The sequence below is a fragment of the Bos indicus x Bos taurus genome, chromosome 17 (genome assembly GCF_003369695.1).
Source record: "Bos indicus x Bos taurus breed Angus x Brahman F1 hybrid chromosome 17, Bos_hybrid_MaternalHap_v2.0, whole genome shotgun sequence".
In the NCBI taxonomy this organism is placed as follows: Eukaryota; Metazoa; Chordata; class Mammalia; order Artiodactyla; family Bovidae; genus Bos; species Bos indicus x Bos taurus.
Genome location: NC_040092.1, coordinates 69335633 through 69350669, shown reverse-complemented (window position 1 = coordinate 69350669; position 15037 = coordinate 69335633). Strand labels below are relative to the sequence as shown.

At 38.7% G+C, this 15037-nt stretch overlaps 1 protein-coding gene across 1 annotated transcript in view; it reads left to right on the top strand.

Annotated features, from left to right (window-relative positions):
- Nucleotides 1-15037, top strand: part of DCHS2 (dachsous cadherin-related 2) — a 324194-nt gene that overhangs the window by 284261 nt on the left and 24896 nt on the right. The window contains exons 14-15 of the mRNA XM_027513497.1: nt 184-297; nt 13974-14185. Of these exons, the coding sequence (XP_027369298.1) occupies nt 184-297; nt 13974-14185 (326 nt within the window). The remainder of the gene's footprint in view (nt 1-183; nt 298-13973; nt 14186-15037) is intronic.

Genomic DNA, 15037 nt, shown 5'->3' with positions numbered 1-15037 from the left:
GCTATATTCCCCCAACACCTTTCATAGGGCTTGGCTTATTGACTATACTCAATAAGTAATCGTTGACAGAATGAATAAGTGAAAATATAATTAATAGGCAAATAATAACCACCCAGTGGTTTTTTCCTGAATTTCCTTTTCCTAAACTTGTTTTTTTTTTTTTTTTTTGCCTAATTTTTACAGGTACGTCTATTGTGACTATCAAAGCTTTTGCTCCAGATTCAATTCGGGACAGCATTAAATATTCAGTTTTTAGTGGAAATGAAGATGGAGTTTTTTCCTTGTGTTCTAAATCAGGTAACCCTTCTCTATGCTTTATTTCCTGCTCCACTTAATGTTACTAGTAAGGCATACATCTGCAAAGAAAATTCAAGATTGGAAAGGTAGAAACTGTTAGATGTAAATAATTTCAAAGGTAAACAACAAAGCATTTTTATGGTAGCTGATGAGATATCATAAAATGTTTATGTGTATTCTCTAAGAATTCTATTCCTCACATTTCCAAGTTAAACAGTACCTGTCCTACCCTACCAGTTATTTGGTGATAAATTGGTTCCTACTTATAATTCACCTATCCATTTGGGGAAATTGGGAATGTAATAGGGAGAGCAGTGAGAATGGGGTTGAACTGGAAATAAGCACACATGTCTAGCCTTAGGAAATTTTCATCAGAGATTCTTCTAATTAGCCACTTAATGTCAACAGTGCAACAAAAAAGGAAAGCTGGAAAGGTTTCTATGTGGTGGTAAAGAAATTACTTCCAAATACAGCATGTGCCTTAAATGAATACCAATTGATTATTTGAAACATTCTTTTTTTAATCTAACAACTATGTCGTAGATATGTATCTACTGCTTCATTGTCAAACCTCAAGAAGAATGTTTTTAATAATTTCTGTATTACCGTACAACTGCCTTATTTAATCCATACTGTGTACACATGGGAAGAATTGAGAGGGGGGTCATTTCTTAAGCAAAAGCCTTCTCCTTCAAGCTAGTGTTACAATTTTTTTATACATTCAGCCTTTGCTCAGCAACCTCTCAGATGTAGCCTGCAAGAAGTCTTCATCTCTTCCCCCGATCATGTGGTTAACGAACAGTTCAGGAAGCCTATTGGCAAGAAGGCCATTTGCGAACACCACCAAACCTCCCCCCACCCGCCCAGCAGTCATTAAGTCTCTAGCAGTCTGATGTCTGAGGGTTCTAGGAAAGGAGCTGAGATTAGAACATTTAGGGAGAAGGTAAATATGAGTTTGCACATTTTCCCAGGTCACCCAAATCCTTTTGCCTGTCACCCCTAACATGGCCCAGACTTGGCCTTATTTTCTCTAGTCTCTCATTAAAAGGAAGAGAGAACACACCTAAGAGTTAGCTCAAAGTGGTCATCTACAGAAAACTCTATAGTTTTAATTAAATAGTGATTGACTTACGTTGAAATGTATTTCAAAATTTTATTGTGTCAGACATGACTGAAGCGACTTAGCAGAAGCAGCAGCAGCAGCTATAAGCTGTTATATTGAGAGATATACAGCTATTTAATGAACAATAGTAAAATAAAAGGCCACATCTTTACCACCCATCTCCAAATAAGAGACCTCACTGAACCTCAAGAAGCCCCTGTGTGCCCTTCCCTCTCATAGCTGTCTTATTTCACCCCAGACACAATCGGTAAATCAGTAATCTCTATTTGGTATTGAACACTACCTTTTTTTTTTTTTTCATTATAATTTCCCCATTATGTTTGAATCCTTAAACAGTGCATTGTTTTGATTTACTTTGATTTAAACATCATAATAGAATCACATTGAATGAACTCTTCTGTGAATTGCTTTTTGCTCAAAATTTTTACTGTGATGTGTAGTACAGAAGCTATTAAAGAATAGCAAAGAATGATACGTACCTGCTGCCAAGGTTACAAAATAGAACACTGTCATTCTCACCCATGTTCCCTTTGGGCCATTTTTTGATTGCATCTTTTCTCTCCACTGCTCCAGGCTGATTAATGCCCAGACTTCAGGTATAATTATTCCCTTGTGAATATACTAAATGCATTCCTACAAATAGAAATTTAGTAGAAGCATTGGTTTTGCTTTGAATTTACCTAAATGGACTAAAAAAATACCCTATGTATTTACTGATATTGGGCTTCCCAGGTGGCACTAGTAAAGAACCCATATACCAGTGCAGGTAGACATTGAAGACGTGAGTTTGATCCCTGAATTGGGAAGATCCCCTGGAGAAGCACACGACAACCCATTACAGCATTCTTGCCTAAAGAATTTCATGGACAAAGGAGCCTTGCAGGATGCAGTCCGTAGCATCACACAGAATCGGACATGACCAAAGGGACTTAGCATGCATGCATGCATTCTATTGATAGGTTTTTTCAATTTAGCGTTAGAATCATCCATGCTAAAGTGTGTCGCTGGCGTTCTTTTATTCTTTTATTTTTTTGTATTCTATTCTTTTATTTTCATTGCTTTATGATATGCTATTATAAATCTATATTGCAAGTTATTTATCTATCTGCTGTTGATGAGCAGGGAGGTTTTCTTGTCTGGGGGTATAATGAACAATCTCATACATGTGTCTTCTCGTGCACAAGTAAAGAGTTCTTTAAGCCCTGAAGTGTAGGCTGGACAAATACCTCAGAGGTTGCCTGTGTTCAGCTGTATAGGTGGTGCCAATTTGTGTTATGAAGTAGTTCCTCCATCGTATTCTACCAGCATCCAATGAGAGCTGTCTCCGTTGTTTACTTTCTATTGCCAAGCTGTGGGTGTGAAATATTATCCCACTGTGGTTTTAACTTACATTTTCTACTAGTGAATTTGGGCATTTTTTTTCATAGTTTATTGAGCATTTCTATTTTCTTCTATGTGAAATGCATATTGATATTTTTGCCTGTTTTTCTTCAAGATTGTGTTTTTCTTTCTGAAATGTAAAGACTTTAAATATATTTTATTATTATTCACCCTTTGGTTTTTTTACAAGTTTTTTTTTTTTATAATTTATGGCCTATCTTTCACTCTCTTAATGACATGTTTTGATTTTAATGTTGCTACTGGTTGGTTGCTAAGTTGTGTCCAACTCTTTCAAGACCCCAAGAACTTGTAGCCTGCCAGGCTTCTCTGTCCATGGGATTTCCCAAGCAAGAATACTAGAATGGGTTGCCATTTCCTTTTCCAGGGGATCTTCCTGACCCAGGGATTGAGCCTGTATCTCCTGCATTGGCAAATGGATTCTTTACCACTGAGCCACCAGGGAAGATCAATTTTAGAATGAATCAATCTTTTACTTTTTCGTTTGCCTTTTTAGTACATTGTTTAAGATATTCTCCCCTTCCTTGAGATCATGAAATTATTCTTATTCTTACATTGTCTTTTTAAAATTTTATAGTCTTCCTATGTTTCATATTTTCATCTTTAGTGCATCTAGTGCATTGGTTTTGTGTTTTATGTGAGTTATGAATAGCCTTTCTTTTTTCCTACCCTTTTTTTTCTTCCCTTTCCTTTCTTTTTTTAAAAACCATGATTGCCTATTATTCTAATGACAATAACCTTCTCCTGTGATCTGCAGTATCACCATGATCATATGTATATATATATCATGTTTCCATGACTTTTCCATTCATTTCTTTGTCTATCCAAACACGAACACCACACTCTCTTAATTACCTTGGCTTTGTAAGTCTTCATATCAGGGAAGCAGGACTCCCTCCCTCAATATTTATCCCATCCTCATGTTCTGCCTCAAGTTACAATATATTGGCTGTTATTGGTCATTTGCTCTAACATAAAGCATTGTATCCACTTGTTAAGTTTTACAGACACACACACACACACACACACACAACCCACATGCATGTCTACAGGGATAGTTGTTCTATAAAAAGGAAATTCATTCATGAATATTGCAGTAATATACAGCTCATCACACCTTCATTAATGTAACCCACATAACTATGGCATGCATATTTTATTTCAGGTGAAAACTCACCCAAATTAATGAGAAAAATGTCAAAAAAAATCATATAGCTTCAATCTAGAATTTCGTCATCAGGCCAAAACATCTTCCTTTTAAATCTTGCAAAGTTTATATAGCTATGCATTGTAGATAACAATCATCTGATAAAATTTTTCCTATTTGATGATTTTTCTTTTTTAATTGTTATAAGAATATCTAACATTAAATCTTCTCTCTTAACAAATTTTAAGTGTACAAACTATAGGCACACTGTTGTGCAGCAGATCTCTAAAACATATTAGTCTTGCATAACTGAAACTTCATTTCCCACTAAACAGCAACCCCATTTTACCCTGCCCTGTCTCTGGTAATTACCATTCTACTCTCTGCCTCTGAGTTTTCTACTTTAGATCTGTCACATAAGTGGAATCAAGCAATATTTCTCTTTCTATGGCTGGTTTATTTCACTAAATGTAGTGTCCTCAAGGATCATCCATGTTGTTATATGGCAGGATATTATTTGTTAAGGCTGAATAATCTACCATTATAGGACTATATCATATTTTCTTTATCCATTAATCTATTGATGGATATTTAGTTTGTTGGAATTTTTACTGGAATTGTGTTAACCTAAAAATTAAAGTGATTGTCTGAGAAGGCTTTATAAATAGTTCAGGAAAGAAGAGGAGCATAAAGCAAGGGAGAAAGGGAAAGACATACCCAACTGAATACAGAGTTCCACAGAATAGCAAGGAGAGATAAGAAGGCCTTTTTCAGTGAACAATGCAAAAAGAAGAACACAACTGAATGGAAAGACTAGAGATTTCTTCAAGAAAACTGGAGCTATCAAGAGAACATTTCATGTAAGGATGGGTACAATAAGGACAGAAAGAAAGAGAAGAGATTAAGAAGAACACAGAAAAATTATACAAAGAAAGGTCTTAATGACCCAGATAACCATGACAGTGAAGCCATTCACCTAGAACCAGACATCCTGGAGTGTGAAGTCAAGTGGACCTTAGGCAGCATTACTGCAAACAAAGCTAGTGGAAGTGATGAAATTCCAGCTGAGCTGTGTAAAATCCTAAAAGATGATGCTGTTTAAAGTGCTATATTCAATATGCCAGCAAATTTGGAAAACTCAGCAGTAGCCACAGAACTAGAAAATGTCAGTTTTCATTCCAATCCCATAGAGAGGCAATGCCAAAGAATGTTCAAACTACTGTACAATTGGGCTCATTTCACATGCTAGCTAGGTTATGCTCAAAATCCTTCAAACTAAGCTTCAGCAGTATGTGAACTGAGAACTGGCAGATGGACAAGCTGGGTTTCAAGGAGGCAGAGGGACCAGAGATCAAATTACCAACAATCTTTGGATCAATGGAGAAAGCAAGGGAGTTCCAGGAAAAAACATCTACTTTTGCTTCTTTGACTATACTAAAGGCTTTGACTATATGGATCACAGCAGACTATGGAAAATTCTTGAAGAGATGGGAATGACCAAACCACCTTACCTGCCTCCTAAGAAACCTGTATGCAGGTCAAGAAGAAACAGTTAGAACTGGACGTGGAACAATGGACATTTGAACAATGGTTCAAAATTGGGAAAGGAGTAAGACAAGGCTGTATACTGTCACCCTGTGTATTTAACTTCTATGCATAGTACATCATGCAGAATGTCAGGCTGCATGAATCACAAGCTGGAATCAAGATTGCCAGGAGAAATATTAACAACCTCAGATATGCAGGTGATACCTCTGTAATGGCAGAAAGTGAAGAGTAACTAAAGAGCCTCTTGATGAGGGTGAAAAAAGAGAGTTAAAAAGATGGCTTGAAACTCAACATTAAAAAATAAAGATCATGGCATCTGGTCCCATTACTTCATGACAAAAGAAAAGAAAAAGTGGAAACAGTGACAGATTTTACTTTCTTGGGCTCCAAAATCACTGCAGACAGTGACTGAAGCCATGAAATTAAAAGACAAGGATAAAAGTTATCCCTGGAAGGATAGCTATGAGAAAACTAGATAGCATGTTAAAAAGCAGAGACATCACTTTGCTGACAAAGGCCTGTATAGTCAAAGTTATGATTTTTCCAGTAGTCATGTACAGATGTGAGAGTTGGATCATAAACAAGGGTGAGCACAAAAGAATTGATGCTTTCAAATTGTGTTGCTGTAGAATACTCTTTAGAGTCCCTTGGACTGGAAGAAGATCAAACGAGTCAATCCTAAGGAAATCATCCCTGAATATTCATTGGAAGAACTGACACTGAAGCTCCAATACTTTGGCCACCTGATGCAAAGAACCGATTCATTGGCAAAAACCCTGATACTGGGAAAGACTGAAGGCAAAAGGAAAAAGGGGTGGCAGAGGATGAGATGATCAAAACAGCATTACCGACTCAATGGACAGGAATTTGTGCAAACTCCAAGAGATAATGTAGGACAAAGGAACCTGGCATGCTGCAGTCATGGGGTTGCAAAGAGCTGGACATGACTTAGTGACTGAACAACAGCAACAACATATTAGTTTGGGGAAAAATGTGTATCTTTACAGTATTATCTTCTAATCCAAGATTGATATGGAAATTCACACCATTTTTTTCTTTACTAATTTTAATAGCATTATTTTTCTGCAGCATATGTCTTGCTAAATTTAGCCTAAATATTTTATACTTTTTCTTGCTGAGGTAAATGAAATAAGCCTTTTTCTGGTGGTGTAGGTTTATTTACTTGAAATTAGCTTTTATATTTTGATTTCATGTCTAGAAAACTTGTAAACTCTTACTGATTCTGCTATTTTTCTGTACATTTGACATATACAGTCATCTGAAAATGACAATTTCCCCACGTTTGTTGGAAGTTATGTAGTTTTTTCTCTTCTTTTATTGGTTGCTGCTGCTGCTAAGTTGCTTCAGTCATTTCCGACTCTGTGTGACCCCATAGACGGCAGCCCACCAGGCTCCCCCATCCCTGGGATTCTCCAGGCAAGAATACTGGAGTGGGTTGCCATTTCCTTCTCCAATGCATGAAAGTAAAAGTGAAAGTGAAGTTGCTCAGTCGTGCCCGACTCTTAGAGACCCCATGGACTGCAGCCTACCAGGCTCCTCCATCCATGGGATTTTCTAGGCAAAAGTACTGGAGTGGGGTGCCATTGCCTTCTCCACTTTTATTGGTTATCCTAGCTATTTTCACAGGCATAATTAAAGCCTGTGTGCATGCTCAGTTGCTCAGTCATGTTCAACTCTTTGCAACCCTTTGGACTATAATTTGCCACACCCCTCTGTCCATAGGATTTTCCAGGGAAGAATATTGGACTGGGTTACCATTTCCTCCTCCAGAGGATCTTTCTGACCCAGGAATCAAACTTAAATCTCCTGTGTCTCCTGCATTGAAGGTGGATTCTTTACTGCTCAACCATCAGGGAAGCCCCAGTTAAAGTCTAACATTAATCAATATCTAGCTTTTAAACAATACCTGAGATTTAGAAATCTTAGATAGAGTGCCTGATGAACTATGGACAGAGGTTCGTGACATTGTACAGGAGACAGGGATCAAGACCATTCCCATAGAAAAAAAATGCAAAAAAGCAAAACGGCTGTCTGGGGAGGCCTTACAAATAGCTGTGAAAAGAAGAGAAGTGAAAAGCAAAGGAGAAAAGGAAAGACATAAACATCTGAATGCAGAGTTCCAAAGAATAGCAAGAAGAGATAAGAAAGGCTTCTTCAGCGATCAATACAAAGAAATAGAGGAAAACAACAGAATGGGAAAGACTAGGGATCTCTTCAAGAAAATCAGAGATACCAAAGGAACATTTCATGCAAAGATGAGCTCGATAAAGGACAGAAATGGTATGGACCTAACAGAAGCAGAAGATATTAAGAAGAGATGGCAAGAATACACAGAAGAACTGTACAAAAAAGATCTTTATGACCCAGATAATCATGATGGTGTGATCACTGACCTAGAGGCAGACATCCTGGAATGTGAAGTCAAGTGGGCCTTAGAAAGCATCACTACGAACAAAGCTAGTGGAGGTGATGGAATTCCAGTTGAGCTCTTTCAAATCCTGAAAGATGATGCTGTGAAAGTGTTGCACTCAATATGCCAGCAAATTTGGAAAACACAGCAGTGGCCACAGGACTGGAAAAGGTCAGTTTTCATTCCAATCTCAAAGAAAGGCAATGCCAAAGAATGCTCAAACTACTGCACAATTGCACTCATCTCACATGCTAATAAAGTAATGCTCAAAATTCTCCAAGCCAGGCTTCAGCAATATGTGAACCGTGAACTTCCTGATGTACAAGCTGGTTTTAGAAAAGGCAGAGGAACCAGAGATCAAATTGCCAACATCTGCTGGATCATGGAAAAAGCAAGAGAGTTCCAGAAAAACATCTATTTCTGCTTTATTGACTATGTCAAAGCCTTTGACTGTGTGGATCACAATAAACTGTGGAAAATTCTTCAAGAGATGGAAATTCCAGACTACCTGACCTGCCTCTTGAGAAATTTGTATGCAGGTCAGGAAGCAACAGTTATAACTCGATATGGAACAACAGACTGGTTCCAAATAGGAAAAGGAGTTCGTCAAGGTTGTATATTGTCACCCTGTTTATTTAACTTATATGCATAGTACATCATGAGAAATGCTGGACTGGAAGAAACACAAGCTGGAATCAAGATTGCCGGGAGAAATATCAATAACCTCAGATATGCAGATGACACCACCCTTATGGCAGAAAGTGAAGAGGAACTCAAAAGCCTCTTGATGAAAGTGAAAGAGGAGAGTGAAAACGTTGGCTTGAAGCTCAACATTCAGAAAACGAAGATCATGGCATCCGGTCCCACCACTTCATGGGAAATAGATGGGGAATCAGTGGAAACAGTGTCACACTTTATTTTGGGGGGCTCCAAAATCACTGCAGATGGTGACTACAGCCATGAAATTAAAAGACGCTTACTCCTTGGAAGGAAAGTTATGACCAACCTAGATAGCATATTCAAAAGCAGAGACATTACTTTGCCAACAAAGGTTCGTCTAGTCAAGGCTATGGTTTTTCCTGTGGTCATGTATGGATGTGAGAGTTGGACTGTGAAGAAGGCTGAGTGCCAAAGAATTGATGTTTTTGAAATGTGGTGTTGGAGAAGACTCTTGAGAGTCCCTTGGACTGCAAGGAGATCCAACCAGTGCATTCTGAAGGAGATCAGCCCTGGGATTTCTTTGGAAGAAATGATGCTAAAGCTGAAACTCCAATACTTTGGCCACCTCATGCGAAGAGTTGACTCATTGGAAAAGACTCTGATGCTGGAATGATTGGGGGCAGGAGGAGAAGGGGACGACAGAGGATGAGATGACTGGATGGCATCACTGACTCGATGGACGTGAGTCTGAGTGAACTCCGGGAGTTGGTGATGGACAGGAAGGCCTGGCGTGCTGCGATTCATGGGGCTGCAAAGAGTCGGACAAGACTGAGCGACTGATCTGATCTCCTAATATTTGCTTTTGTAATTTATAAGGTTTTCTTGACCACAAATTTAGGTCTTTCAAATTAGGCATTATTAATGTTTTTAAATGGATTCACCTGCTTGTTTTCTGCTTTCTTTCCTATTAATAAGTATTCTTTCTTACATTTCAGAGTTAACTTAGAATAATTTTATTTCTACTCGAAGTACATACTTTAGTGAGAAGCTGTTGCAATGAACTTTCCCAGATTTTGTTCATTTAAAAATGTCTTTATTCAGTTCTTGTTTTTAAGAGATATTTTTGCTTGGCTGAGAATTTCAGGCTCACAGTTATTTTCTCTTTAATTTAAGATATTACCCATGTCTTCTAGTTTCCAGTTGTATTAATAAGTCAGCTGTTGATATAAATATCATTTATTTATATCTTTCTTTGGAACTTTAGTTAGACAAATATTGGGACCATATTACTGTCTCTTACATCCCTTTCCATATTTTTCATTTCTATATGCCTCTTCTCTTCAGCCTAAGGAAGTACACTTTTCATTTCTGTAAGTTTTCTTTAATTCTATCTCAACTTCTGGTATTTTAAATAAGTAATCTCTTGTTCCTTGCTCTTGTTTTCAACCTTCTTTTAATATATTTTAATATATTTAATATAATATTACATATTATATGTCCAATAACTTCTGCATTTAAGTTTTTCAAAATTTATTCTGCTACCTCTGAATTTGCTGTCTGACATTCATGGTGCCCTGCTTCTCTGTGATTTGGGGGCTTGTTAACTATAGACTACACATTGTTGTGGAAATTTTTTATTTGAGGATTTTTTCATGCACTTTAATACACACACACAATTTATCAAGCATTTTAGTTGCTTTTATCATGCAGGTTGTTCCAATATATAGTTTATCATAATTTTGTCAAGAAATATCTCTAAGGATCTTAAATTATGATATTAAATTCATCTTCCATGCCACCTTTGCCACATAATCATTAAACTTGTGTCAAAAGGCATTTAATGTAGGCTTTACCAATGTATGTATTTTAAAACATATGCCAAAGTAGAAAACTTGTATGTATGGTAAATCAGTAAACTTGATTTCTCGTGTTATATTCACTTTTCTTCAGGGTACAGTGTGAGAAAATCATTGTATTAGTCATTGGTTTGGTAAGTTGTGATTAGATGGCTCTCTGGTGAGAACTGGTTTCTGCCCAGTTGTGCCTGAGTGTGCCCTGTGCCGCAGTCACAAACCAAAGTTTACTTTTGCAGCTAAACTTGCTGTCACTGTGCCTTAAAAATATCTACTACTCACTGTTTAAACCAGAAGGAATTTTGCAGTTTGACTAACATTGTGCATGTACATAACAAATGGTAGTTTTCATTCTATGATTTGCTGCTGCTGCCGCAGCTAAGTCACTTCAGTCATGTCCGACTCTGTGCAACCCCATAGACGGCAGCCCACCAGGCTCCCCCGTCCCTGGGATTCTCCAGGCAAGAACACTGGAGTGGGTTGCCGTTTCCTTCTCCAACTATTATTTGCTAGACTGACATAAAACAAAGTGATCAAACTTCCAGTGTTTCAAGGATGTAGCTTTAGAGGAGAGAGTTTAGAAGCTTTGGGATAACATAAATATTTATCACATTCTGCTTTGGGCGTATGCTTATGCATGTACACAGTTTGTAATTGATGGAAGTAACCGGATTATGCTATCTAGCGTGAGTATTTGAAAAATCTTAATCTCATTTTGATGTGTACGTTATAACCTGGATAAAAGCTATGCATGTCCATATATCAGAAGAAAAGTATTGCTGCAATTTTATTCTCCAGTTATTAAATATATAACTGGCCCACTAACATGTAAGAATGAGCAAAAAGTTGATATTTGTGAGCCTCTTACTCAAAAGAAAGCATGGACTTCTGCCCCTACTATTAGACAGAACCCAGTAGTACTTTCATCTCCTTGGTGACAGTAGATCCTGGACATCTCTAAGAAAAAATATACATCAATCATCCAAGGCAAATTGGGTATCTGGTAGGTATGCGTGCCTTGAATCATCTCACAGACTGGTTATTGTCTTTCCTATTTGCACAACTTTCACCACATGTGCCAATTATTATGCCAAAAATAAAAACCAAGCAAGGAAAGCATTAGAACTATAGATTCATTCCAAGTGCAAAATTCCAATTATCAAGCCTAAACACAGCCCTTTTATTAAAAAAAAAAAAAATCCACTTTGGTCTGCACTATGATTGGCACACTTTCTACTAAGTGACACTGGCAATTAAGTGTTGTGTTTCAATTTTATTTTTCTTTACTAATAGTAACAGAACACGATAGCAGGCTGAATGCCCTGTTTGGTGGAGACAGAGTTCCAGATGAGAGCCTTGAACCAACATCAACTGGGGCCCCTCTCTCATTTGGAGGTGTGGCTCAGCCCTTGTTCCACAGAGACTTCTGAAAGCTATCTTCTTTCATTACCAGCTCATCAAAAAATTTATCTTAATAATCCTTCAGCTGTCTATCATTAAATCTACTCTGAATTTTCTATCAGGGATTTTGGTAACATCAGACTGTGGTTTGTAAAAGTAATTTAGCTTTCTAAAATTGGTAACTGAATCTGATGACAATAAAAGTGAATTTATGAATTTTAAAATTTGGTATTGTAGTTAGTTTTTCATATAGAATGTAAGTATTTTTTTTCTTAGTAATAGAATAGAAGCAAGAAAATACCTCCTACAATGTTCAGTGCTAGAGTTAGACTTTTTAGAAAAGGCTATGATAACTATTTGGATGAAGGCATGGCAACCCACTGAGGTATTCTTGCCTGGAGAATCCCCATGGTCAGAGCAGCCTGGTGGGCTACAGTCCATAGGGTCGCAAAGAGTCAGACACGTCTGAAGTGAGTAAGCACACACGGATGCATGATTACCATTAGCACCCAGGTAGGTACATGATAGCCTAAGTTTTGTTGGTCAACTCTGGTTCTCTAGGGAAACTGGATCAGATAGATCAGAAGTGTGACTCTAGGCCCTATTTCCAGAAACTATACAGATTGTTTCACCAGAAGACCAAATTTGTAATAACCCATGCTATTAAATGTTCTCCTTCTAAATTCAGAGCATATGTAGGTATTAAATCTGTATCTGATGGTGGAGGGGGTGAGAGACATGGGGAGGACACTGGACTCTATCGTGTGACTACAAAGAGATTCACACATGCACTGAGTTACTCTCAGAGCAATGCTATGGGGCCATCCTTCAGAGCCCTGTTTTACGGAAGGTGAGCTTCTGCCCGACAGAACCTGAGTTACTTCCTACAGGTCACAAGCTTAGTAGTGGGGGAGCCAGGTACTTTACCTAAGTAAAGTATCTGGGGCTAGGATTTGTGCTTGGTTTCAGGTGTCTCAAACTCAAATCAGTACCCATTCTAGCAAATTCCATTTGATGGAACTTCTGACAGAGAGAGCTGAGTTAATCATGATGGAGTAATAATAACAATAAATTCAGTAAGAAATTTAATTGTAAAGGGGAAGAAATAAAACAGTAGAAACTTGAGAAGGAAATTATGTCAGGGGAGGAAGTTTCTTAATCCAGGGGCAAACCTGTGCAGGGCATAACCCCCAAGGCACAGTTTCTCTCATCTGGTTCTACTTGTTGCCTGGGGGTGGAACAGATATTATTAGGTGAATCTGTGTGCCAGATCCTGAGCTGGGCGTTGGGGAGAGGGTGGTGTAAGAGGTAACCGTGCTCACCTTGGTGAATCTTCTAAGAAACCAAGGGGAGTAATTTGGCAGAAACAGGTGAACAAAGGCTCTGCAGGCACTTTGGGAGCATGTGTTAGAGACAGATATGGTGATGGTGATGGCTGGAAAGAGGACCCACAGAAGTGGGGACAATCCCAGATGGATGGAAAAGCCTACAAGGAAATTCTAAAATGTGTGTTTGAGAAGCAGAACATGTATGAGTGTTAGCATCAGAGCAGAGAGAGCAAAGGGGAGAAAGAGATCAATGAGATTTTTCAGGCGGGAGGGGCTGAAGCAGGTGGTTCTGGGGAGGCTAAAATGCTGAGCTTCATCATCATTGTTGTGGAAGCCAATCAAGGGCTTTAAAGATAGTCACAGTGCCTTTTTGAAATTATTTAATTCAGAATGGGAACTGGATGAGTGCAGAGGCCAGTAAGTCGGCTAATGCAGGGGACAAGGTGGGAAATGCTGGTTGCTTGGAGGAGGGCAGCAGCAGGGAGATGGTGAATCCAGAGATGTCTGACTGCAAAGACCTGGCAATGGGCTAAATACAGAGACAGAAGGATGACTTAAAACAGAGCGCTCATATCTTAGGTGTTTCATGGTTTCTTTCCCTCCTACATGTTTGAACTGTGTAAATGTCTGCCTCTTCTCACCCTTTTTCACAATGACCCCAGACACTAGGAAAGGGGGTTCCAGCCAATGGGAGGCATTGAAGGAGAGGAGAGTGTGTGAGCATCAGTTAAAGATAAAATCATTTTCTATTCTTTCTTTTTTTTTTCCTCTCTGGAAATAAAAATAGGAGAAGTTACTGTGAAAGAACCCAAGTTTCTTGATTTTGAAGTCAGAAAAGAAGTTCAACTCATCGTTTTAGCTGAAAGTAGGGGGCGTAAAGCCTACAGCAAAGTAGCAGTCTTTATCCAAGATCTGAACGATCATCCACCACACTTTGAGCAAAGTGTTTACCAAGTATCAGTGTCTGAGGGCCAGTTCTACAATCATCACATTGTACAGGTAATAGAAACATGTTTTATGTGTGTGTGTGTATGTGTGTGTGTGTGTGAATTTTTATCAATCAGTGTACATCCAAATACCTAAAGACCTTTTCCAGGACATTAATTAAATTGTCATTGTTTCCTTGGCATATGCATTATATGATGTACTGGAATGAACCTTAGGTTGAAGGAAATCTGGAGTTTCTGAGTTCACTACCCTTGCTCCCTTCTTTTTGTGCTCAGAACCCCCTGCCAATGCAGGAGATGTAGATTTGGTTCCTGGGTAGGGAAGTTCCCCTGGAGTAGGAAATTGCAACCTACTCCAGTCTCCTTGACTGGAGAATCTCATGGACAGAAGAGTCTAGGCGGCTACAGTGCATAGGGTCGCAAAGAGTTGGATATAACTGAGCATCTTAGCATGCATAACATGCATGTAGCACCCACCTGCTCTTTCTAGGGACCCTGTTGGAGATTAGCAGGGAGTCTAGATGGGCACAAGAAGCAGCTCACCTTCTAAGTGTGTACGGTTTAGTGGAGAAGTCAGAAGACTAAGTATACGATATAAATTTCTAATGTGATAATAGAAAAGCGTATATTGAATGTCGTGCGCGCTAAGAGGAAACACAGACAGGTCCCGACATTTGCACTTGGTCTTAAAGGGTGAGCAGGCATTTCCCAAGTGGAGCTGCAACCAGACGTGCACAGAATGAGGTACAGACACATGGGAAGGCCCGCTGGGCTTGGGATCTTCGGGTGTCTCACATGAAAGGCACATATCCACTATTGTCAAGCCCAGCCCCATCTCAAGAGAAAGCCCCATGGCCTGAAAGAGAGGGTCTGTTCACACGGCGGTCTTCTTGCTGAAGCTCCC